Source organism: Lepidochelys olivacea, assembly GCF_965140295.1.
Source record: "Lepidochelys olivacea isolate rLepOli2 genome assembly, chromosome: 7".
Classification (NCBI taxonomy): Eukaryota; Metazoa; Chordata; order Testudines; family Cheloniidae; genus Lepidochelys; species Lepidochelys olivacea.
Genome location: NC_140417.1, coordinates 27784117 through 27811526, shown reverse-complemented (window position 1 = coordinate 27811526; position 27410 = coordinate 27784117). Strand labels below are relative to the sequence as shown.

The 27410-nt window shown below is 40.8% G+C and overlaps 1 protein-coding gene across 4 annotated transcripts in view; it reads left to right on the top strand.

Annotated features, from left to right (window-relative positions):
* Positions 1 to 27410, top strand: part of CACNA2D3 (calcium voltage-gated channel auxiliary subunit alpha2delta 3) — a 728899-nt gene that overhangs the window by 228925 nt on the left and 472564 nt on the right. For all 4 annotated transcript variants that reach the window (XR_014712447.1, XM_084634438.1, XM_084634437.1 and 1 more), the window contains exon 4: positions 11662 to 11721. Coding sequence is in view for 3 of the 4 variants with exons in the window: in XM_084634438.1 (XP_084490564.1) it covers positions 11662 to 11721 (60 nt within the window). In the remaining variant the exon portion in view is untranslated. The remainder of the gene's footprint in view (positions 1 to 11661; positions 11722 to 27410) is intronic.

Below are 27410 nucleotides of genomic sequence, written 5' to 3'. Positions count from 1 at the left end.
GCATGACGACTGCTTAATTAGTGTTGAATGTATTTAAGGTTTAGTTGTCTTAGAATCCAAATGCAATAAAAATAATCACTACATTCCTGCGGCAGAAATAAGAGTCAGTGGGAAAATAATATTGTTTGTTTAACTTATTTTTATTTCAATATTATTTATTTAGGTTTTTTCATGACATTCGTTGTAAATCACTTTGTAATTCAGCTAGTTAATCTGAAATGGGTAGTTGCTCCTTTAGCAGCATAAAAGATTCTAATTAAAAGCCAAGTCAAATAATAAGTCTTTAAGAGAGATTTAAATTGCCCAGCAGATTTACACATTCTAGTAGCCAATGGATGAAAATTTCACAATCTAGTGGCATGACACAAAAACACAAAGTCACAAGGTTTGGTCTAGTATAAAAAGAAGACTGGACTTAGGAAGGGTCTCATAAAAAGTTACTTGAATAGTTTTGCACAGGCATTATTGCCCCCTGGTGGTGTTAATGCTAAATTTGTAATACCATTTATTACATTTCTTTCTGGCGCATTGCTGATAGCCTTGTATAAAATCAACTTCAAAGAAAGAAAATATGCCAGATAGTGAGTGAATAAACTTCTTATTCATGCATCATAATCGCTTTGGATTCTATTATTTAAGCCTTTCTACAGGTTGAATTCAAGGTCTTAGGAATAAAAGGGAGCACACATAAAGGCATTTGCATTATACTGTCAAGACACTGAAATGCCCTTTCAAAGAATCCAAACCTAAACCAGACAACATTGTGTAAATCTATTTAATTAGGTGGATTTCTCAGTCTTTACAGCTAAATGGTGCTTAATTACTGGGACACATGTTTAATTAGGTTAATTTTCACAGAGCAATTTTTGGTTCCAGTGTTACTTAGTGAAGTTAAATAGAATATGTTTTTAAATTGGGTATATAGAGCAGGTGTATTTATTGATTGCTAGGTTTTATTGGGCAGCATGCAGAGGGATCACAATGGCAACTGTAGGTTAATAATATACGGCATGCCAGGTCTATTTTCTTAGAGGTTCGTTTACATGGGGACATCTAAATATGATTAGAGGGTGCACTGTAAGTCATTGTGAATATGGAATTAAATTGTTCTGGTCATGTGGAGTACAGAAGCAACACTCAAGTGGTGAATTGCAAATGGAATATGAGGGTTTGATCTTCAGCTCTGTTATGTCTCTTTAGGCTGATTGATGGCTCAAAAAGGAAGTAAAAATATCTGCACAGGTCTCCTGAGCCTTCTCCACCCTTGGGGTAATCTAATCCCTGGGTAGTTCAGAGCTGGTATAGTAATTATCTGCCACCTACCTCCCAGCTCCCCAAAGAGGAGGTTTTACTATGGAAGGGATCATGGCTGCACTCTGATGAAGCAGCTGTGCTGTAAGTTATGCCTGCAGTTAAATTGGTCCCTGGCTAGCCCCAGGAACAGGGAGCCAAAAGGTAGCATAAAACCACATGTAATGCAGTACCCCCTCTTGCCCTATGCTCAGTGTAGCCTGGCTGGACCTGATTTGGCCCACTGTGTTACGGATGTTTTGCGCAGCACTGAACACACAAGTACTCAATAAGAGACAAATCTGTTGTCTTTCCTTCTTCCTCTTCTCCCTTTCACCCCAAATTGGTCCTCAGACACAATACACTCAGTGGATATTGACCGAGTTAGGTCAAGAACACATCTAATTACACCATGATTATCTCAACTACTGTTATGCAATATGTAACTCATTACAATATCATCTTTTTATATTTCCCACTTGTTTGTTCAGCCTTTAGAAGTCCAAGTTCTTTATCCTTTTTTATAAGCGTCTGCCCTGCAACCAAGCTAAATCTGAAAAGCTGTCAATCATGAATCAATACAAGATGATAAAAGTTCATCATAATAATTCCATTTTCTAGGCATTTTAGCATTAGAGGATCATGCTCTTGCCTTTGCATCAGTGAGTATTACTGGGTACCATCTGCCTAACTAACACATTTTGGAAGCCGGATAGTACTAATGTTTGGTACCAGTCATAAGGAAATCAGTTGTACTATTCGCAAAAAGAAAAGGAGTACTTGTGGCACCTTAGAGACTAACCAATTTATTTGAGCATAAGCATTCGTGAGCTACAGCTCACTTCATCGGATGCATACCGTGGAAACTGCAGCAGACTTTATATATACACAGAGAATATGAAACAATACCTCCTCCCACCCCGCTGTCCTGCTGGTAATAGCTTATCTAAAGTGATCATCAGGTGGGCCATTTCCAGCACAAATCCAGGTTTTCTCACCCTCCACCCCCCCGCACAAATTCACTCTCCTGCTGGTGATAGCCCATCCAAAGTGACAACTCTTTACACAATGTGCATGACATGACATGATTGTCATGCACATTGTGTAAACATGTCATGCACATTGTGTAAAGAGTTGTCACTTTGGATGGGCTATCACCAGCAGGAGAGTGAATTTGTGCGGGGGGGTGGAGGGTGAGAAAACCTGGATTTGTGCTGGAAATGGCCCACCTGATGATCACTTTAGATAAGCTATTACCAGCAGGACAGCGGGGTGGGAGGAGGTATTGTTTCATATTCTCTGTGTATATATAAAGTCTGCTGCAGTTTCCACGGTATGCATCCGATGAAGTGAGCTGTAGCTCACGAAAGCTTATGCTCAAATAAATTGGTTAGTTTCTAAGGTGCCACAAGTACTCCTTTTCTTTTTGCGAATACAGACTAACACGGCTGTTACTCTGAAAGTTGTACTATTGTATGTCATAAATAGTACTACTGATGGCTCTCTTAGACTCTCATACTTTAAGGTCAGAAGGGGCCATCATGATCCTCTACTCTGACCTCCTGCACATTGCAGGCTACAGAACCTCTGAGTTACTGATGAACACAAATAATGATTTAGACTTCAAGTTACAGAGAATCCGCCATTTACACTAGTTTAAACCTGCAAGTGACCAGTGCCCCATGCTGCAGAGGATAGCGAACACTCCCCTCCCCTTCACCCCCGCCCCCAGATCTCTACCAATCTGATCTGGGGGGAAATTCCTTCCCAACCCTAAATACAGTGATCCGTTAGAGCCTGAGCATGTGAGCAAGACCCACCAGCCAGACACCTGGGAAAGAATTCTCTGTAGTAACTCTGGACCCTCCCCTAAATCAGCCAGAGATTATGGGTGTATTACAGGAGTGGGTGGGTGAGGTTCTGTGGTCTGCAATGTGCAGGAGGTCAGATTACCTGAAATCTGAACTGCTTCTAGTGTCCCCTCACCAGCCATTGGAGATATTTCCTGCAGCAGTCACAGATCAGCTACATGCCATTGTAGGCAGTCTCCTCATACCATCCCTTCCATAAACTTACCAAGCTCAGTCTTGAAACCAGTTAGGTTTTTTTCCCCCACTCCCCCCCTTGGAAGGCTGTTCCAGAACTTCATTCTGTGGTTAGAAATCTTCAGTGCTTAATTTGTGCCAGGGCTTGCCAGGATCCTACACATGCCTATCACAACATGTGGTCTACCTCATCTAGTGCACTAAATACCCCAATACAACTACGTGGGTGAAACCAGACAATCACTACTCCCTTGAATGAACTCACACAGGGTGCTTTTGTCTCATCATTTTCCTATCATCTGTGGGTGAACATTTTTCACAAAGCGATGACTCTGTATCTGACCTATCAGTCCTCATCCTCAAAGGAAGCCTGCACAACACTTTCAAAAGACAAGCCTGGAAGCTTAAATTTGTAACTTTGCCAGACACTAAAAATCACGGTCTTAATAAAGATACTGGATTTAGAGTTTATTACAACAATCTAACCCTCAGGGCGGTGGTGCCTTCTCAAAAGTGGGGGATCCAAGGGGCCCTGTGTCCTCCATGGCCCCATCCCCAGCCAAGCCAGAAGCCAAAGTGGGACTGGGGAGTCCGGGCCCCTCCACCTGCCCAAGGTGGGGGCTGAGAGTTGTCCCAGGCTTGTGTCCTTGCCCCTGGTTTGCCACTCAGCGCAGGTGGAGGGTCCATGGCTCCCCACAGCTGCCCGGGCAGCTCTTACCCTGACTCAGTTCTGGCCAGGAGGCAGGGCCTCGGAGCTGCAGTCCGGCCATAGTAAGAGCTGCCCGAGCAGCTGTGGGGAGCTGTAGACCTTCCATCTGCCTGAGGCAGGAGGCTCAGGGGACAGTGACATGATCTGGGGGCTTGGCCAGGGGGCAGGGCCTCAGGGGGAAGAGGAGGGGCAGGGGGAGAGGCCCATGGTGAAAAGTGGACCTCCACTTTCAAAAAGTGGGAGAGCCATGGGCCCATGGCCCTTGTTCTGGCGCCCCTTCTAACCCATTAATGCCCCCCCTCCTTTTTTGTCCTATGACTCAAGGGGTGTTAACAGGCCACTTCAACTTAAGTGGTCCCTTACAATATGTGCTAACTACTTATGCTAAACTATCTGTTCAACTTTGTATTTAGCTGTGAGACTGAGGCCATGGCTACACTACCCCTGAGCAACATAAGTTTTGCCAGCATAAATGATAGTGTGCACTGCGTTATGCTGGCAGGAGAGCTTCTCCTGCCGACGTAATTGTCGCTACTTATTGGGAGTGGTTTAATTATGTTGACGGGAGAGCCCTACATGAGAGGGGCTACACGAGATCTTATAGCAGCACAGCTGCATTGGTAAAAAAGATGTGCCGCTGTAAGGTCTCTAGTGTAGATATAGCCTGAGTGCCTTTCCCAGACCTGAGAAAGTGCTCTGTATGTCTCGAAAGCTTGTCTCTCTCTTCAACAGAAGTTGGTCCAATAAAAATATTACCTCACCCACCTTGTCTCTCTCATATCCTGGGACTGACATAGATATAACACTGCATACAAACTTCCTTTGGTTCGTCAGTGCTGGGGGAGGAGGGAGAGCTTTTCTTTGATAAACCATAGAAAGTTCATTGGTTCAAAACTGCTACTGACTATTATATTGAGGTTGTGGGGGACTTGAAGTGAAAAGAGAAATGGGGATTTGCATGCAGGGAGCCTTTAATGCTTAAATATTTTGAAAAATTAGGAAGTTAATACACACAAACTTAGCTGTGAAACAGTTAAGAGTGCTACCCATTCAATTTATCTGACTACAGCCTTCCAGCATCCCCTCCATCACACTTCCTACTCACCAACACATCAACGTAGTATACCAGTGGATACAACTAATAGTGTAGAGAAAAGTTAGTGTGGTTGTTAAGCTGAAATGAAGGCTGAGGAAAAGTCTGGTGTGTTTGGAAAGGATAATTTGGTAAAAGGGGGTGGTGGAAGGCTGCCATCCTTTGGTGGGATAGGGCAGAATTTTAAGGTTGTGGTGGATGAGAATTGTGGTAGTAGTAAGGTGTGTGCCTTTGAGTGGAGAAATAGAAGGTATTGCTATTAGATGGCTTAACTTTTCATTTCCTTGCTTCTGTGGCCTTTGCTACACATATAACCTATATAACACATCTTAGCTGTTTCATGACAAAATTTTGTGTTTAATTAGATCAGCAATTATGGAATACACTTGGTATTACTTAGATTGTTATGATGATCCCATTGGAGCCTTTTTTTGTGTGTTTCCTTTAAAATGTATAGCAATATAGTTTGTAGAAAAAGGTATTTCATAGCAACATGTCTGTCTTTGTGTTCCACAGCTGATTTGTTTCTTTTCTATTCTTCCTTTATGATTTGATAAGAAAGACATATAATTTCACTTAGCATTTAGAGGTAGAGGTGGCTGATCCCAGTATAGTTAAGGAGCTCAGAAATCCTCTCGAAGTAGTCTCTATGTTTAAAGGCTTTTTAAAATCTATTTTGTGAACTCACTTCATTTTAGTTAAATCTGTTTCCTGCCTCCCCACAAAGGCACGTCAGTTTAAAATAAACAGAATCCTTTTTCTAACCTATGGGAAGCCTGATTGAGGAGAGAGAGTGAAGAAGTCCCTCCCTCCCCCCTGCAAAAGCTATGTTGGCACAAGTGGGTGTTCTGTATTATATGTATTAATGTTTTCATTAGAACTGTTCTCTTCCCCTTTCTCTGTGTCTCCATTTATTTTTTCATGCGGTCCAGTCTCTGCTCCATTTGTCACCCAGTTTTCACATTGGATTTTTATTCTTTATCCCATTTCTGCTCCTATTTTTTCATTCTCCTACTTAGAAGACACCCACAAAGTTATTCAAATTCTGATTTAATTTTTAAACCCTTGACATTTGTGTGTTTAAAACTAGGGGAAATGACTTTGCCTCATCCCTAGTTCAAGTTAAAATATATATTGTAATTGCATCTACATAGATGATCAAGTCAAGCATGTCAGTCTAAGTGTCTTAACCATTCAATAGCTGAGGGAAGGGCATTATGCAAATCCATGAGGAACCAGCAACCCTTGCTGATAACTGCAGTCTGCAAGTTTGTGGCCTACATCTTCTAACTTGCCATAGCAGCAGAAGGGGGGATTCACAAAGGCCACTCTGATAATCATTATTAGCACTTGTCTGGCTACATGGAAATAAGGACTGGAGACATTTGACATGGATTTAATCGGCTGCCAGTTTATTATTAGATGTGTGGGACTACCCAGCGGATGGTGTACAGTGCTGGTAACCTCATGTTTATTCCATAATTACCCAGGGGGCTTTTACCAGCTTCCCTTCTTTTTCCATCCAGGTCCATCCAACAAATCCATTGCCGGGACCTTACCATCCACCCCACTCTTAGGAGGGTTAAAGTGGGCTATAAGAATAGGGTGTTGGCTCCCTGACATACCACTTATAGGAGTCCCCAACCACACCCCGTTCCTTCCTTTAATGAACATCTCTTTTTAAGTCCTTTCCCAGGCCATTTATCTGGTCACTGTATACCTTTCCTATGGACTACCCGCATTGGACATCTGCCCTACATTAAATAATGAGTTGCGACATATGGCCTACCGCCCGTCATGCCATGCATGAACAGAAATCCTTCCTGAAACCCGCTGTAGAGAAGGCAAAAAACCCCCAAATTGCATCCAAGCCAATATGGTGGTAAGAGAAAAATTCCTTCCCAGCCCCACTAAAAAAAGGGACAGCTAGGGTAATGCCCACAGCAGGTGTTGACCAAACCTGGTATTTTACCACCTAAAAAGGAGGGAGGGTGGGTCCTGCTTCAGCCTTGGTCCATGTAAAAAGAAAGGCTTTAGAGGCCGACCTACCCCTTTTGAACCCCGCAGTCCTAAGGGATGTCAGCAACCATGCTAACCTCTTTTTGCAGCAGTTTTCATTTCCCCCCCGCCCCACCAGCCACAGAGCACTGTTCCTTTCACTAAGCCAGCCAGCCAAACACACCCCCACTGCGTAAAGGTGCAGGACGGTCAATCTGATCGTGTCACATCTGAAGCAATTGAGCTTTAACTAATTAAAAATAAATCTGCCTCAGTAAATCGCTTAAATTCAGAAGTAGCTATTTAATATAATTGCTTTGTGCAAGGACCACACATATCAACAGGTTTATATCAGTAGATTCTATCAGATTATGGAATAAAAGGTATGGGTTTAATACATCATGGCTGTGATGGCACCTTCCTAGGAATTGTGGGGTGGGGAGGAAATTGAGGCGTTCTCTCTCTCTCACTCTCTTCTCTGTATGTGTCTGTGATAAATACGTAGTGTAGTTGTAGCCATGTCAGTCCCAGGATACTAGAGAGACCTTACCCACCATGACCCCTGGTGGTAAATAGTCTATAATTCTAATACTGTTCAGAAAACCAACACTAGAATTGCATTTTAGTGACCATGTTAGTCTTTGAGACTGATAGTGCCAGGACTCCTGGATTCTTATCCCAGCTCTGTAAGTGCTGTACCGTGGGATAGTAGACAAATAACTTTGTAACTTTTGAAGTGTTGAGGATTGATTAATTAACTGACTTCTTAAATTGAAGGGTACTATAAGAGGTGCAAATTGTTATTATCCATGGATTATGTACGGCCTTCAGTCTGTGTGCACGTTTTCATTTATATGTGTGCACACATATAGGATTAAACATGCAGTTAAAGTATATGTCCTTAAATATTTTACTTCCAAGTGTGTAATTCACTCAGTGCAAATCGATATAGATAACTAAAGATTTCCTTCAGAATAGCGAAGCGTTAGTAAGCATTTATTGGCTACAGCAATACATTTAGAGCATATTTACTCTAATGAAAATATATTGGTGTCTATATATATAGATATATAAGCATGTCATTATTAACCATTAGGTGAACATTACTAATCACTGAGTGCTCAGAAATCATTCTGAGATAAAGTATTTTGTCATGAAAATGTTTTAAAATGGGACATTGTCATAAAAATGTTGTAGTGTTACATATGGTTTTTATATTTTTGTCTCAGGTCCTCATTTCCTTAATGCTTCATTCCTTTGGAGACTTCTATGAAAAATGATTCATTTGTATAGAATTTGTTCATTATGATTTAATCTGCGTAGATCTAGTAACATGTTATTGTATGGTCTTACCTCATTACTAGTTTACCTTTTCCACATCTCTCCCCAGATTTCCTGGTCTCCTCTATGCTAGTACTGAGAAATATTACAATAAATGTATTGGGGAGTATTGTACTGAACATGCGGTGTATGTTTGTATTTATTACATTCTTTTTACAAAGCTTTTGTCATCTTGTTACCTCAGTGAGTGGTGGGGGTGGTGTGTGCAGTGCCTCCCTAACCATGTGAGAGGAGACCCTTTGTTTGTGGGAACTTCGGGAGGGGGAGTGCCAATATTTTTATATGGAGTAATAAAAAAAAACATATTTAAAAGTAGGAGGTACCAACCAATTAGTGCCCTTTATTTTGGTGCCTCCCTCTTTAGAAGATTGTCTCTACCATTACCACAGAAGCATGAGCTAGGTAATTTCTCATCTACAGTTTATTTCACTGAAGAGAAAAATGTAATTTAGGAACATTGGGGGTCAATACAAACTATATATATAAAAAACTATGAATTACAGTTTTATAGCCACTAAGTAATGTTTTTCAAGGATTGGATTCCTCATGATATACTAGAATAATTTCTGAATTAGTAAATGCGTCAGTGTGGAAGGAAAAAAAAAGCTTGATGTCTGCCCTTTGCCCCAAAATTCACTTGTATGAAGGTATCTGTTTGACCCCTTTTCTGCTCCACTGCCTGCGTTTTTAATTAAAAATACCCATCATAGTCATGGTCTTCTATACTGTACACTCAAAAAGAAGCTTCTAAACAAACATTTTTGTAGTCCAATTCTGGTTTTTAAAAGAGAGGGTGGAGGTGCACACTTACTTGAATTTATTGAGTTAAGCCTTTTATTTTGCTCACAATATTTTTCTTTCTTAATTGGTAAAAGAAGTCTAAAAAATTTAAACTGATTTTTAGCACATTGCTAATGCGACAGAGCAGATTGGGAGCAATAATTAATTTTTAAAACATGCTACAGTTGGTATGAGGTTTGCCCTTCGAAATGCATATTTATTCTTTGGTATTTTTAGTATAAATATAAATGCATCCGATAAAGTGAGCTGTAGCTCACGAAAGCTTAAGCTCAAATAAATTTGTTAGTCTCCAAGGTGCCACAAGTACTCCTTTTCTTTTTGCAAATACAGACTAAGACGGCTGCTACTCTGAAACCTATAAAAGATTTGTAGTCAAATTTATTTGTAGACTGAAATAGCCCCCATGAATTTCAAGATCAGCTTTTAATAGCATTATAATAGGTATCATTCTCCATATAATATAAAAGTATCTCAGCTAACTAAATGTATAGAAGAACCTCAGAGTTACAAACACCAGAGTTATGAACTGACCAGTCAACCACACACCTCATTTGGAACTGGAATTATGCAGTCAGGTCGCAGCAGAGAAAATAAATAAATAAATAAATAAATAAAACTTTAAAAAAGCAAATATAGTGTAGTACTGTTAAATATAAACTACTAAAAATAAGAACGTTTTAAAAAAAAGATTTGATAAGGTAAGGAAACCATTTTTGTGCTTGTTTCATTTAAATTAAGGTGGTTAAAAGCAGCATTTTTCTTCTGCATAGTAAAGTTTCAAAGTTGTATTAAGTCAATTTTCAGCTGTAAACTTTTGAAAGAACAACCAAAATGTTTTATTCAGAGTTACAAACATTTCAGAGTTATGAACAACCCCCATTCCGGGGTATTTGTAACTCTGAGGTTCTACTGTAGCCAAGTTTGTTACGCTTGGAGTAATTCTATATAATTGGTTATTTCAGTCTAAGTATTTATACTGTGTTTCTGTCTGTGATGGTAGATGGCTTTGCATTCAAAGATCCACTAGGGATCAGGAATACTTGTTATTTCATATGACACAGCTACCCTAGGGGGTACATTATTTTCAAAATCATGCATGGAAATTTAGCTTCATGACTCCTATTAAAGTTAGTAGGAGCTATGCAGCTAACTAATCTATTTTGAGTTTTTCTATAGCATCTACCATGAAAACATGAAAGTGCTGATACTTGATGTGTTAAAAGAAAGCAAAAACAAACAAACAAAAATATACACACCTGTATACCCTTCATCAAGGGGGTGATGGAATCCCTCCTAGGCCTTGATTGTGATAAATTTATTCCCTGTAGCATGATGTTCAATTACCTTTCTTGTTGCTTATATGACAAATGTTATTGTTGACCATGAACTTATCCAGCTCTTTATCTGGAAGGATTTAAAATAATAAAAAAAGCAGGCACTTGTCTGGATAACAAGAATAGTCAAATTTACAATAGTACAAAAAACTAAAATATAGTTTTGGAAGGAATATTATATCTTTTTGTGGAGCAAAATGTCTGGATTGAACCCATATTATGTCTTGCATTTTTTGAGTAAGAATAAAGAAACAGTGGTTACATTTGGTAAAAGTTTCTCCATTATTGAGGCATTACTCACAAGGAAGCCCAAAACAGGGAATTTTTAATTTTGTCATTAAGAGAGAAACATTTTACATTTTTTCTCCTTTTAATTATGGAGGCATTTGAGAAGATACTATGTACTGGGAGTATGGATTGAAATTAATTGTTTTAATAGGAAATCTTGTGATTATGCCCCTATTACAGTACAACACCGAATACATGCTAGGTAAATAAAATTCATCTCTAATTTTTTAATCCCTTATATTTTAACTGTTCTCCAGAATCCCATTTTAATTTCAGTTGTTTATAATCAAGGATTACTACTGCATCCCTGGTGGGGGTGGAAACCTTTCAATTTTATGTGTAGGACCAGATTTGAAAAGAACTCAGCTCTTCTGCATCAAAATATGCAGCCATATTTTCAAAACAGTTTAGCACACTGGATGTTGAGTCCTCTTAAAAATCTTGCTGTAAGTGTCATAATGGGAGCTACTGGATGCTAAATACTTGTGAAAATCTGGCTTTTGCTTGCACTTTAATGACAGATGAGCTCATTTAAAAATCAGGCTTGAATTGCTGGTGCTGAGCACTTGAAATATCTGGTCTTAAACTCTTTTAAGAATCTGACTCAGTGTCTTTTTATGTCAATGAAGCACCATAGCATATGGTGACAATGAGTTATCCAACTTGCTAATAATTGTTTTCTAATCATTCTGGAAGAACCACTGGGATTTAAAGATATCAGTTCATGCCAACAGTGTACTTACTGTTTTCTCCTTTTTCCAGCGTCTTGTTGAAGCTGCAGAGGATGCTCACTTGAAACATGAATTTGATGCTGATTTACAGGTAATTAGAAATTGATTTTTAAAAAAAAACATTTATCAGAACATATAAAGGCTTATAGAATAGCTTTGTATTTTTACTCCAAGGACTGCTGTGGAAAGCCAGGCATGTGAGTAATAAAGGGATGCTTACTACAGAAAATGGAATTAAGGGAGATTGGCTCAGTATTTTGGCAAGTTATGCACTTCGTGTTTGCATTTTGGGAGACCTAGCAGGTGGATTTTACTCTTTTAGAGATTTCATTTAAATTCCCTCTATGACTACTTATGTCAAGATTTTTTAAACACAGTAATTAGCAGCATATTGCATAATTGCACTGTACTGGGAAGGAATTGCTCTTTGGAGAGTTGAATTTGCAAATGGGGTGGTAACCCACAGTGATGGGATTAGAGTGACATTGGACTGTGCAAATGGTTTGTGTTTGGACCCATGGTTAGTGCAGACAAGGCTTTTTTACACAGAGGTTTTAGTGCTGTACCATCATTGTATCAAAATAGTGCCTTTTTGTGCGTACTGGTGCAGAATGCAAGGGAAGTGAGAAAACGAGAAAAATTGGGAAACAAGATAAAAAAAGATTGAAAAAGCTTTAAGAAAATAAGGCAAAGCATATAAGAATACAAATTCATCAGACAATAAAATAATAGAAGCTAACTTAATAATAAAATATGTATTGTACTTCAATATTTAAATTAATAAATATCTTCCTGGCTGTAATGAATTTCTGTTCCTTGGTCCACTGAATGCTGTGTTAGGCAAAGGTATTATTCAGTTTGGTTCTCGCTACGTAGATTGTCTTCTAACATTTTCTATGGGTGTCCATTAAGAATCTGTCTGTCTTAATGCTGAGCAGTAAACATTAAGGAAAATAGGTTTAAGGAAAAGGGAGGAAGATTACATATTTCTCCATGCTTAAAATCTGTCTCAGTAGGTTCTGTTTTCAGAACTTGCCATGGTTACTTTATAGTCAAAACAAAGTACCTTTTCATAATAAAAAGCTGGAGTGGAATAAATGATTCCCTGTGAAAATAAATCTGTTATAGGAAGAGAATACCGAGAGTGACCTCTTCAGAGTTAAGGATAAGGAAGCTTTGAAATTAAGATAAAATGTTGACATTAGAAGTAGTGATGCTTCATAATTTTTTTGTGTTATATCTATCTGGATTCAAATGGCTGAGAACTCTACTGCGCTCCAGCCTTTGGAAGGCCTACTGCATTTCATTTTATGAACTTCACACCTGGAAGAAATTGAATCTATTGTCTAAATAAATCAGGAGCACATTTATAGAAGACTGTTTTAAATGTATACAGTAAATGCCTCTTCACTGAGGATGGTTCTAACTTTGACAAAGTCCTTCATTTGTTGAGGCTTTGAAGATATAAACACTTTTAGGAAGCCAGTTAAAAGCCATTTGTGTCAGCAGCATTAATAGGACAATCAAATCTCTGTGTAGCGCTCTGTTGTTTATTACTGCCATGGTCCATTAAAGCTAATCAATTGTTAATCTTGGTTTCGGTGACCCCGATGCAACCCTGCAATCTCTGGGAGATTATTGTTGTTTATCAAAATCTCATACCACCATCTGCTCAATATAAAAATAACGACCAGAATGATTTGGCAGTGTTCATTCAAGTTGAAGAGGATAGAAATCTTGCTGCAATTTTGCTGTGGAAGAGGAATTTGCCAAGCTTCTTATGCCTTGCCTAAATGGGGGAGACAGTGTGAAAGAAGTTTAAATGAGTTGTATGCTACACAACACGAGTCTAAGCTCTTTGTCTGATCCCCACTGCTCTTGAAAATGCAAAAGCAGATAAAATGTTTTTGTACTTTTTATTGGTCCAGAATCATTGTCTGTGGTTTGATGAGAGTATGAACAATCTTCTATCACTACATAAAAATGATGTAAAGGAAAAATAAAAGTATATTAATATTTTTATTTCTCTGGAAAAATACCAAGTTAAAAAACTACAGCTGGAAGAGCTCATCTTTTATATCTCTGGAATTCTTTGGTAATGCTGAAATTCTATCCTTCTGTTGGGTCAAATTCAGTTCCTTATGGGTTTTATTCTTAATAGCTTTATTGGTATCCTTAGTTATCTTATAAGAATTCTAATCAATATACTATTGTGCATTATAATGATCTAAGCATTCAGATGTTAACTTCGACAGATTCAGTGTCAGAGATAAACAACAAAAACATCTTCAGTAAGAGACATAAATAAAAATGTCCATTATTTGAAAGAAATAAATCAAACCGAGTGATATGATTGTCTAACTCACCAGCGTCAAATACTGCATGTTTGATTAATAACAGAGCTCTACCTCAGGCATATCTGAATTTAAAGCTTTAACTGGCTGTATTTGGCCTTGAGAAGTTCTTTGTTTCTACAGGAATGTGAACCAAGAGCTGCAGTTGTAGCAAGTTGGGGGTAGATGAACTTCTAAACATCTGGATTTCAAGTTCTAAGCCAAAACAGTACTTTTCCCACCAGTGTATAGGATTTCAAAGTTATGCTTATAATATGGTATCAAGGAGTGTTTGTCAAGTTTGCTTACATTTGAATAAATATTTCACATATTTCACACAACAGGAATATTTGTGTAAATAAAATCAATCCACATTCTTACCGTTAAGTGTAGTTGCTTTATGACAATATTTCTATAGACTTATGAGTTTGCTCATCATCTCTGGATGACTTATAAAGTAGGGGTAAGTATTTTTATTTATTGAACACTGACAGTGTGCTTGCCTCTGTATAAAACAACTCGAGCTTACTACTTAAAATGTCAGAGAAAGCAATATAGAGACAGGCTCTTCTGCATTTCCACAGGGAGGTTATCCCAGGATGCTGAGGGTTTTTAAGTACTGTAGATGTGAAACAGCTCTCTAACTTAGCTGCAGGAGACTTGTGCTTCTAAGGAGAGAGGGGAAAAAGAGAGGATAGTAGTTCACTCATGTAAGGAGATAATCTGTTGCAAAGAAATTGTAAATAACAATATAACAAAATCATTCCTCTTGACTGAAATCCAACATTCTAATGACTAAATTGCTTAGTACTCGTGCTTGGAGTATAAATTTCTTAAAATGCAGAACTCCTGGGAAAGAAAGATTGAAGCACCATTCTGGATTCTGCTGGTTCAAGCCTTACAACAGGGCCCTGAGCTGGGGAATGTCTGTCCAACTGGGGTCCCTCAACGGAGAATGGGGAAGGCCTGGCTGGGACTCATTTTCCCCAGGAGTCCAAACTTTTCCTCTCAGCCTACTTAGCGCAGATCCTCGCACCATCCTGCCCCATAGTAATCTCTCCAAACCTTTGGAAAATGGTCAGTTTGTACAATTTAAAACTTCCCAAAATTGACTTCTAAAATCTAACTTATGGCTCTATGTAATTACTACTGCAGTTGCATACAAATGATGGGCCACTTCAAACATTTAGCGATGTGATTAGTGGGTGCTTATCCAAACCACTCACTCAGCTGACAAAATTTTCTGCATCACAGTATTATATTGCAGCCACCATTTTAGTATGTGAGCATTTTTTCATGAGATTTATAGTACACTCTGATTTTCTTTATATCTTAACAATGTGAGCTCAAAAGCTTGTCTCTTTCACCAACAGAAGTTGGTCCAATAAAAGATATTACCTCACCCACCTTCGTTCTCTCTTCTTCAGCAGCTGTCAGATATGTAATATCCTGTATTTTTAATAAAGTCTTAAATACTTGTAGTGAACTCCTACATTCAGAGAATATCAGGGTTGGAAGGGACCTCAAGAGATCATCTAGTCCAACCCCCTGCTCAAAGCAGGACCAATCCCCAATTTTTGCCCCAGATCTCTAAATGGCCCCCTCAAGGATTGAACTCACAACCCTGGGTTTAGCAGGCCAATGCTCAAACCACTGAGCTATCCCTCACCCCTAAACAACTGAGCTGTCCGTCCCCCATACATTCTATGCTCAGAAAAAAAAATAGGGTGATAGGCTGAAGCTTTTCTAAGTCAGTGTTACATGGTTAGGGTACTTTTTACATTGTGACAAATTCTCAACCCTTGAAAGTTTGCAATATGTGATACATCCTTGAGAAAGAGGAATGGTGTTGGTACTCCTGTTTTCTTTCAGTGGGAATTGGGTGCCTAACTGCCCTTTGTGTCTTTGGAAAACTCTATCCATCATATGGGCACATATCTGAGGGTTTCCAAATTGTATAAATAAGTGAGCGACTTCAGTTATTTCTCTTTTTTACATTCTGCCACCATGTGAAATACCATATAAGATGGAACTTCCACAGATGCTGTACAAAGGTATGGCTGGAAATCAAAAATGGCAAGAGATGATTGGAGAATAGGAGGAACTTGGCCTAGTATGCAATTTCCTCCTGTTTTGCAATAGGAAGTCCTAGTATTGCTGCCACTGAAGTTGATGGGCATTTGCTATTGACTCCAGTGGAAGCTGCTGGGTCTTAAGGCAGGTCCACGCTACAGCCAGGATCGACACTCTGAGATCGATCCACTGGTGGGTGATTTAGCGGGTCTAGTGAAGACCTGCCAAATTGACAGCAGATTGCTCTGCAGTCGACCTCTGTACTCTACCCCCAACGAGAAGAGTAAGGTAAGTCGACGGGAGATATTCTCCCGTTGACCCCCCCCCCATGGTGTAGACCCCACAGTAACTCAACCTAAGGTACATTGATTCCAGCTACGTGAATAACGTAAACAGACTTTCAGACTGAAGACATTACATGAATAACGTAGCTGGAATTGCATAGCATAGGTCGACTTATCACGGTAGTGTAGACATAGCTCCAATATCTTTGAAAATCGAGCCACTAAATGTGGGGCATAAATGTGGATTTAGGAGCTTTACTTGAGGCTCTCTTTTGAAAATCTTAACCTAAATGTATGTCTGCCAGAGGTAAAAATAATTGGTTTTAGACCCAAAGAAAGAGTAGGAATTGTAGCAATAAAAGCAACTGAAGTAAAGTTTCTCAGTGGAACTGAAATTGATCCTCCTCCTCCAATTCCCTATCCCCTTTGGGAGTTTCCTGTACTTACAGAAAATACCTGTTTAATAGCACTGGAATGGTGATACAAACTTCTCCACAAACTGCCCCACCAGTGATCCTCCACTCTGACTGGAGGGACCATCTATAAGAAGTGAGAGTATAGTTTAGGCTTTGTCTACACTACTAAGTTTTGTCGACAAAACGAATGTCGACACCCAAAAGTCAACAAAACAAAAATCGCCAAAGGGTGTTCATACTTGCTCCCGCTGTCGACAGATCCTGTCCACATCGTGGGCACCATCATCGACAGTGTGAGCAATGCACTGTGGGCATGTATCCCTCAGTGCAGTGTTGTGGGAAGGGGGAGCTGATCGCTGCTCATCTTGGGAGGATTCCCTCCGAGTTCTCCCACAGCCTCCTCAGCTGCCGGGCATGGCATCATCAGTAGCTCTGTGAGCTCTCTGAGCTGAGGAATGTCAAAGCTGCGCAGCAGTCTCTCCTCCCACCCTCCCTGCGACAGCAGTCTGCCGGCTGCTGTGTTCCTAGTGCAGGGCAGAACAGGAGCATTCCAATGATTTGCTCTTTGTTCCCCAAAGGGAGCAGCACACTCAGTTGTCAGATACTTCCTGGAGCTTTGAAAGGGGAGGGGCGCATGCCTGCTGGGCAGCAGAGATCAAAACACTGAGCAGAGCAATCAAGGCAGGCATTGTGGGATACTGATGGAAGCCAGTTCTGTCGACAAAACAAATAGCAGTGTCTACACTGGCTCTTTGTTGACAATAAAGGAAGGGTCAAAAAAAAAAATGTCTCTTGCAGGGGTGGAAGCTTTTTGTCGCCAAAACCGGGCATTTTTCCCAACAAAAGTCGCATTGCCGTGTGTACGCTCTGTCTGTTTTGTCACCAAGAGGCAGTTTTTGGTGACAAAACTTGGTAGTGAAGACAAAACCTAAGTCTCAGTGGCCCCCTCAGTCTGTCTGCTGAGGCTGCCAACAAGGTCATCAATTTGTGATGTGGATGCTTGCCCATGAGAACCTGGACCGATACCACCGAATTCCCATTGCTCCCAGGGATTGATTTTAAAAAAATAGGCAAAATGGAATTTTCTACTATTTAACCCACATTAGAGAACAAAATTAATGTTCATGTTTGGTTAACTGACATCTGTGTATGTTTAAATAAATAAATAAATATTAGAATGTCCGTGCTACACTAGTGTCCGGTGACCACAGCTGAGATGGGGGCCTTGTTGGGCCCTACCTTATAGTACTGTACAAATACAGAGTAAAAGACAATTCCTACCCCAAAGAGCTTACAATCTAAATAGACAAAGGGATAGAGCATTCAAAAGAGTGAACAAAGTGATAATTTCCAAGAATCGTGTTAATTCCACAATTAAAAAAGAAATTAGGTTTCGTTAGGAGGGGATCAGCTACATGGAAAGATAAAGGAAGGGTAAGATGTAGAGAGGCTGGGGATGGGGAGGAGAGGAAGGAATGGAGTAGGGAGGACAAAATTTAGGTGAGCCTCGCTCTGTCATTCAGGGGTGTGAAAAGTTCACACTCCTCAGATATGTAGTTAAGTTGACCTAAGCCTGATATAGACACTGCTTGGTAAATGGAAGAATTCTTCTGTCGACCTAGTTACAGAGTCTTGAGGGGGTAGATTAACTACAGTAATGGCAAAACCCATTCCGTCGCTGTAGCAGGTGTCTAAACTATGGCACTGCAGTACCATAGCTGTGCTGTTGTAACGTCTGTAATGTAGACAAGCCCTGGGAGTGAAGTGATTGTGTGAGAGTGGCCAGAAGGGGTTTTGAGTAAACAGACTTTCAGACTGATGACATTACCAGTGTCCAAAGATTTTGTAGGTCCCTGCAGCATCTGCTTCTGCTGGCATGATTCTCTATTCGACATTGGTGAGGCCTCATCTGGAGTACTGTGTCCAGTTTTGGGCCCCACACTACAAGAAGGATGCGGATAAATTGGAGAGAGTCCAGCGAAGAGCAACAAAAATGATTAGGGGTCTAGAACACATGACTTATGAGCAGAGACTGAGGGAGCTGGGATTGTTTAGTCTGCAGAAGAGAAGAATGAGGGGGGATTTGATAGCTGCTTTCAACTACCTGAAAGGGGGTTCCAAAGAGGATGGCTCTAGACTGTTCTCAATGGTAGCAGATGACTGAACGAGGAGTAATGGTCTCAAGTTGCAGTGGGGGAGGTTTAGATTGGATATTAGGAAAAACTTTTTCACTATGAGGGTGGTGAAACACTGGAATGCGTTACCTAGGGAGGTGGTAGAATCTCCTTCCTTAGAGGTTTTTAAGGTCAGGCTTGACAAAGCCCTGGCTGGGATGATTTAACTGGGAATTGGTCCTGCTTCGAGCAGGGGGTTGGACTAGATGACCTTCTGGGGTCCCTTCCAACCCTGATATTCTATGATTCTAAGTTACTGGAAAATAATAGGATGAAAGATAATTGGGGATACCTACAGTATACCATCTTGTTAAATACTTATTCAAACCATGTGCATTATTTTAATATTAGTGTACTTGGAAAAGTCTATTCACACATTCATTATCTCAGTAATTTTGAAATGATGCACTTAGTGACTAGATTTTATAATCCATTAGTGTTAATATTTTATTAGATGTCAGTAATAAACCCACAACGTTAAAGTCTGACCTTGAGAAGTCCTGATCATCACAATTCACACAGGAGTTGCAAGTGCTCACCATTTCACAGGATAAACCATTTAAATGCCTTCATGAAAAAGTGGTTCTAAAAACAGCAAAATGGGGTCCAGTGTTTATTGTATCTCACTGATTCCTTATCAAATGTGCTTATTCTAAAAATCAGAAACATATTTTTCTAAATGCCAGCCCTCCATATCCAGCACTGGGGAAAAGATTCTGCAGGCCAGATTTCTCTCAGCTACATTTATATTGCACTGTTAACCTTCAGTGGGGTTCACTTGTGTTCAGATTATACCTTCAGTTATACACTGTGGCTGCAGAAGTATTACCATGGCCTGCAGAATTTTTATTATTGATGAATGATTGTAGAAAAAACCCAGGATAGGCTAGCAGGGCTTATCTAAATATTGAGCAAAACTGATAGGGAATCAGTGAGACACACTAAAAGTAGAACCCCACAACGTCACTTTTTAAAAAAAGCCACCTGCACTTTTAAGGATGGTGATGATAGAGGAGAAGTGACAATAATGGCTGCATTCCTATTTCCGTGTGCATAAGGCACACCTTCTCTGCTATCTTAAATGATCACAATGTTAAGCAAAATATTATTCTGTTTTAATTTTTTTCTGTTAAACTGTTTCACAAACCTGCCTTACTCGTAACGAAAGATCAAATTTTGCAGTCCTTAATTTAGTAAAACTCCTGTTGACTTCAAGCTCAAGGCTTCTTAGATTGACTCAAAATTGCTTTTATATTAGAGCTGCAGCAAACTGACATCCAGACTTAAGCTCTAAAGAACAAACCTTTCAATCATGTAGCTTATTCGCTGTTTCCTCTTTGCTTCTTGGGGCTGTAAGGAGGAATGAGAAAAAATAAATGGCTGTTAAGCTAGCAAGGAAGCAGTGAATTTCAAACTGCTACTAGTTGATAATTCTCCAGAGTTGCTCAACACATAAATAACCTTCAGAGTGAGATCCCTACATCACATTCACAGTGCATGCCTGAGAGGGCTTATGTATCAGAGAGAGCATGCTGAGAGATGGGACCATGGAACAATTTTGGATGCTTTTCCAAGATTTTATATCTGATTTTTATGTCTGCAGCAGCTGACTACAAAAAGAGATTTGTGTCGGGCAAACATAAATAAAGCACAATTAGTTATTTCCTAGGAGAAATTACTTTGTTTTCCATTCGCTTTTCAGCTGCTATCTTTTTTTTAAAGCAAGCTTGGTCATCAGTCAGACTTCCTTCTCCTCTCCTCTTTTAAATTTGTGTTCCTTTGAGTTTCTAACACTCAATTTCAGGAATACAAACAACCAACTTTAATCCAAAGCATCGTACCAGAGTGATTTTATTTATATTAACATTCATATTAATAATTTATTTCTCTTTCAGAAAATGTGGGTTGAACTTTATAGAGGGATACAGCAATGCAGATATTTCAATTCATTGTCTGACAGCCAGGGATGCAATGCAATATTTTTCAGAAACACAGCAACAGGTTCTCTGTCATTATGTTCTTTGTTCTTGACTTCCATGCAGTTTTGCTCTTTATGAGGGAAGACATCCAGGGAGCAGTACTTTCTGCACATTGGGTTCAAGTGCTGTCCCATCAACACAGGGCTACAACTACAATGTACTGACAGAAATAGTTTGCTTCTCTTTTGAAAAAGGGGAGGATGAACTCACTGCTAGCATGTGTAGTATATTCTGTATCCTCTGCCAGCTTCTGAGGCTGGATACACCCTCTACACAATAGGCCTTGTCTTCTTGGAACTATAGAATGCTTACAGGGTCCCCCTCCTAGTGCTTCCATGAGCACCAGTGAACAGTTTCTGGTGCCTGCACAGAATCAGGTCCAGGATACAGCAGCCGGAGAGGGACTTCATGTGCTCCTTCCTTTAACACATAGTGCAGTATCTAATCGTGTGTGTGTGTGTAGGGGTTGAACTCGATAACTAAGATAGATATCACAAATGATGGTTTGGTGTTCAGTAATTCTCTAACTTATCATTGATACAAAAAGAGGATGTGTTCAGTTATCTTTCGATTTTTGTTCCTGTCAGCTGAACCTTATAATGAGCTTATGCATTTCATTGTAAATCCAGTTTTACCTACATCTAATGCAAATATAGTGCTATTGCCTGGTGTATTTGCTGTAAACTATTCTGCAGAAATGCTGAATCATGGGATTGTTTATAGAATTGTACGATACAGCAATTAATTCAGTCATCCTAAAATGCTTCCTCCTCCTTTTGCTGTGTACCTCATTGTGAGTGCTGGCCACACCTCTTAAGGGCCTGTCTTTTGTATTTTTGTCTTGGAGGGTTGCCTGGGGAAGTTCTGTATTATTGCCAAACCCTAAACATTAAAATGTCATGAGTCAGTCCCCAAAAAATCATGAAATTTAAAATAAAATATTATATATTTGCCTTCTGGCATTTGAACCTCTAGGGTGCATTCAGGTCACATTTTCAAGCTGTTTCTCCACAGCCATAAGGATGAGAAATTTACTTTTTAAACATACACATGCTGAGATTCTCATGTGTTCACAGTACTCCAGCAGATAGTGCTATTAGTAAAATGCCAATTGTTGTTGTTAGACTCCTGATAAAATCGTGAGAGTTGGCAACACTGAATCCTCTCTTGAAAGAGATGTCTTGAGAAACTATATAATTTATTACAGGTCAGATGAACACTTACATATATGAACCAGCTGGCATTGTTGAGATACCAGGATAAAGCTGTACATAACAGGACTGCAGCTTAGTGTGAGCACCCACTCCTGACTGCAGGTCCCTTTGCAGGCATCCTGTCCCTGTTAGTCCTGTTTTGCAGGCCTCTTAAGAGCTCAGAGGTTTTCTCTGGTTAAGAGTCCCCCTACCTGGGACTAGTCTAATACCAGAACGGGTTTAAAACAACCCAGATTCCCAAACTAAAGTCCATTCCAACAACACAAAGAAAAAGTCCATACTTGGTCCGGCATTTTCTCTCACTCTTTCTTCTTCTATCCCAGTCTAATCTCCCAGCCAGTCCTCCGAGCTGTCGCTTGCTGGGACTCTGATGTCCAGTCCCAAATACAGTCAGGGTTTCCAGCCCCTTCCAGCAGCCTTCAACTCACTGGGCTTGTCATAAATATAAAGGGAAGGGTAAACCCCTTTGAAATCCCTCCTGGCCAGGGGAAAGCTCCTCTCATCTGTAAAGGGTTAAGAAGCTAAAGGTAACCTCGCTGGCACCTGACCAAAATGACCAATGAGGAGACAAGATACTTTCAAAAGCTGGGAGGAGGGAGAGAAACAAAGGGTCTGTGGTCTGTCTATATGCTGGTTTCTGCCGGGGATAGACCAGGAATGGAGTCTTAGAACTTTTAGTAAGTAATCTAGCTAGGTATGTGTTAGATTATGATTTCTTTAAATGGCTGAGAAAAGAATTGTGCTGAATAGAATAACTATTTCTGTCTGTGTATCTTTTTTGTAACTTAAGGTTTTGCCTAGAGGGGTTCTCTGTTTTTGAATCTAATTACCCTGTAAGATATCTACCATCCTGATTTTACAGGGGGGATTTCTTTATTTCTATTTACTTCTATTTTTATTAAAAGTCTTCTTGTAAGAAAACTGAATGCTTTTTCATTGTTCTCAGATTCAAGGGTTTGGGTCTGTGGTCACCTATGCAAATTGGTGAGGCTTTTTATCCAACATTTCCCAGGAAAGGGGGAGTGCAAGTGTTGGGAGGATTGTTCATTGTTCTTAAGATCCAAGGGTCTGGGTCTGTAGTCACCTAGGCAAATCGGTGAGGCTTTTTACCAAACCTTGTCCAGGAAGTGGGGTGCAAGGTTTTGGGAAGTATTTTGGGGGGAAAGACGCGTCCAAATAGCTCTTCCCCAGTAACCAGTATTAGTTTGGTGGTGGTAGCGGCCAATCCAAGGACAAAGGGTGGAATATTTTGTACCTTGGGGAAGTTTTGACCTAAGCTGGTAAAGATAAGCTTAGGAGGTTTTTCATGCAGATCCCCACATCTGTACCCTAGAGTTCAGAGTGGGGGAGGAACCTTGACAGGGCTTTACCTGAAAGTTCCCTGGTGTCATAGTATTGTCTCCATGCAGCGTTCACCAGCTTGGCTGGACCTACCTGGGTTTTCCCCCTTCTGCTCTCCACAGGGAATTGTCTCATTCCCCTCAGGTGGACCTCATTCCATAATCAGGGTTGGTTTAACCCCAGGCTCTCCAGTCCATGGGGCAAGCCACCCAGTTTCGCTGTACAAGAAGGAACTACTCAAATCAAGTTGAAAGGGCCATTTTTCATCAACAATACTGATTGGCACCAAGATCAAGTTTGCTTTAACAAAGTAATCACAGTTCTTTTAAAGTGCATCCCCAATATAATGATATGACCAATGCTAAAGTGAGGTTGAAATGTCTCCTACAGGATTGAGAGTTACAGTAATGACTCACATAATCTTAGATTGCAGATGTCAAAACTCATGAAATTTCCTTTATTCAAATGGCCAGTTACTTCCAGCAGTGCAGAATACCCTCAGCCAAGATGGCCACCATTCCTTACAATCTCTGCATATGGAAATGTGTGTCCCCAGTAGGGTTGCCAGGTGTCTGGTTTACGACCAGAACACCTGCTCATAAAGGAGCCCTGATGCCTCTGGTCAGCACCACTGACCGAGCTGTTCACAGTCTGGTCAGCAGGACAGCGGGGCTAAGGCAGGCTCCCTGAAGCTCCTGGAAGCAGTGGCATGCCCTTCTCTGGCTCCTATGCATAGGGGTAGTCAGGGGGCTCCACGTGCTGCCCCCACCCCAAGCACCAACTTTGCAGCTCCCATTGGCTGGGAACCATGGCCAATGGGAGCTGCGGGACCCGCAACCAGAGCTCTCACATCACCCGCGCCCCAGCCCCCTGCCCCGTCCTGATCCCTCTCCTACCCTCCGAACCCCTCAGTCCCAGCCCAGAGCAACCTCTTGTATCCCAAAGCCCATACCCTCAGCCCTACCCCAGGGCCCACACCCCCAGCCGGAGCTTTCACCCCACATGCACCCCAAACCCCTGCCCCAGCCCTGATCCCCCCCTCCCACCCTCCGAACCCCCAGTCCCAGCCCGGAGCACCCTCCTACACCCCAAACCCCTCAGCCCCACCCCAGAGCCTCCACCTGCCTCCACCCTGAGCCCCCCAGCCTGGAGCCCCCTCCTGTACCCCAAACCCCTGATTCCCAGTCCCACCCTGGAGCCTGCACCCCAACCTCCTGAGCTAGCCCGGTGAAAATGACAGAGTGAGTGAGGATGAGGAAAGCGAGTGATGGAGGGAGTGGGGGCGGGGCCTCAGAGAAGGGGTGGGGCAGGGGGCGGAGCAATGGTGTTCAGTTTTGTGTGAGTATAAAATTGGCAATCCTAGTCCCTAGTAAAAAGAGCCAGCACCTCACATGCTTTTCAATGAGACTAAAGCCAGACTGCCTTCTGGGGAGATGGCTATCCCCTGCCCATTAACCACACAATCAAGGAGAATGTGAGAAGCAGGACACAGCCTGCAGAATAGCAGCAGGGAGACAAAAAGATGGGGGTGCAGAAGAATATCAGTTGGGTGAAAGGAGCTATTGTGGATAGGCCACAGTAGGTAAGGATTCAGAGGAATGGGAGGGTTCAGGAAAAAGGCTGAAGAAGCAGCAGAAAGAAAGTAGCCAAAGAATTTGTAAAGGCACAAACATTGTTTTCCAAGGGCATTGACACTTCTCCAAAAGTTCCTTAATAAAGCTTTACTTTTGCTGATCATTCAGGGTGGCTAAAATGGATAAGCCATTTTGAGCTGCTTTGTGTTGCGCAAGGACTTGTCAGTAAGAGGTGAGCGAGCACCAAATAAATTCCCTCATGCACCTCACTGGAGATAAGCAGATGACATGAGGATTGACTCCAAATCAGAAGACTGTATATAAAACAGTGAACGAAACTGCCTGACATACGTTTAATTAGGAAACCCCAGAGAGATTAACAATGGGCAGCCTACAAATGCAAGTTAAAAAGAAATGAGATTTAAAAAAAGAAAAACAAAAAAGCACCACAGCTAGAAGGAAACAGTCTTAGCAACTCTGACAGAAAAAAAATGGGTTCAGGAAACAAAGAAGAAACTGTGGGGGGAAGATGTAATAAAGCACTGCAGCATTCCTGGGAAACGTACCAAGCTTGAAAATGTCATATGTGTCAGAAAAAGTAATTGTGCTGATTTTCAAAGCAAGTAGAGGTGAAATACACTGAAAAAGAACTAGAGAAGATGTGCACAATAGACATGGTTACAGGACAACCAATTTGTGATTATAGCAATGCTGTGATTGACAACATTAAAGAACTGGGGGGGGGGAGGGGAATGATCCTTGGTGAAATGGCCACACAAGATGCTGTTATAAAGCTACTGGTGTCAGATCATGGGAAGGTTGAAAATGGAAAACAATACTCAGGGAAAGAGAGCTCCACAAGTAAAACAGCTCAGGAAAAGCGGAACACCTTGGCTGTGGAAAGCCCTTTCTAACTATATTTGGCTTTCTGTCTTCAGTAAACCCTCACCTGCCCTTCAGTAATTTGATCCCACCCCAGAGAGTCATGTGTCCTTTGCCTGACCAATCACAGCAGCTCTGCACAGAATGTTGTGTGATTTCACATTGGGAGCCAGAAGTACAGATCAGACACTTTCAGACATGCCCTTTTACCCCGTCAAGATCACTCTGAATATTTCCATGAAACTATTCTCCTTGGCTTCAGCGATGTCAAAGGAAAATCATAATTCTGAGGATTTTGATTATATCCGTTTAGTTTTGAAAAAAAACACACTAGCTTAGCTTTCCTTATTCATAGGCATATCCGACAATGTGAGGTGGTAGTGGCGTACTGAGACTGTTGCTTTCTGATTTGTTAAGGCTTCTATAAAGAAGTATACAACATGTTCTATCATCAAAGTCCGATCTCCTCTACTACGTGCCTGCCTGCTCTACTTGCTATCTCAGCTGCCTGTCAGATATATTTAAAATTGATCTATTTAAAACATCTCTTTAGTTTATATTTTTGAATTCTGAAATATGTTGAGAGGACTATACATCCAGATGCTTAGGGGGTAGGCAGTGTAGGAGTTACCTACAAGGCTTATTGGTGCTCAGCTTCATTCCAGCAAAATAAATAAAAATCCTTAATTAGCCCCTGCAAAATTCAATATAATGTTCTCTGTTTTCCTCTGAGGAATAATATAATTTAGTGGAGCAGTTCACCCTATGTGGTGCCTATCTTTTGGGAGAGTGATACCTTTTGCATGATGTACACACTATTATCTTCAGACTCTTCCTGCTTGCTTTATGTGAAAGAGTTCACAAGCAGGAATATTTGTGCAGCCTGGTACCTGATTGGGCTGAGCTTGCTGTTTCCTGGTCTTCATAGAATATTAAACTTCATTGGCTCACACCTATCTGAAAAGCAAAGCATTTCAGAATGTTACCCTAGGGATTTCTGATTATCAAGCCGATAGCCCGTAACAAGCAATGATGTCTGATACTACAGTCAAGGCATGATTTTTTCTTCTCCCCACCCCCACACCTTTTTTGTATGATTTTTAAGTTTAATAAACTATAAATGGGAGAAATAAATGACAGGCCATCTGTGCTTCTCCTCTTGGGCTCTTTTTGGAGTTGCTTCATGGTTAAATTAAATACAAGACCGTTTTCCACTCTGATAATTAGGGCACGTCTACATGTACAGTGCTGCCGTGGCACAGCTGTACCAATACAGCTGAGCTGCTGCCGTGCTCTATGCTGACGGGAGAGAGCTCTCGCGTCAGCATAATAAAACGATCTCTGCGAATGGCAAAGCTATGCTGACGGAGAAACTCTCCCGCCAACATAGGACTGTGCACACAAGCGCTTATGTTCGTGTAACTTAGGTCACTCGAGGGGTGGTTTATTCACACTGATGTACAATATAAGTTATGTCGATATAGCCTGTAGTGTTATAAATAGCCTTAGA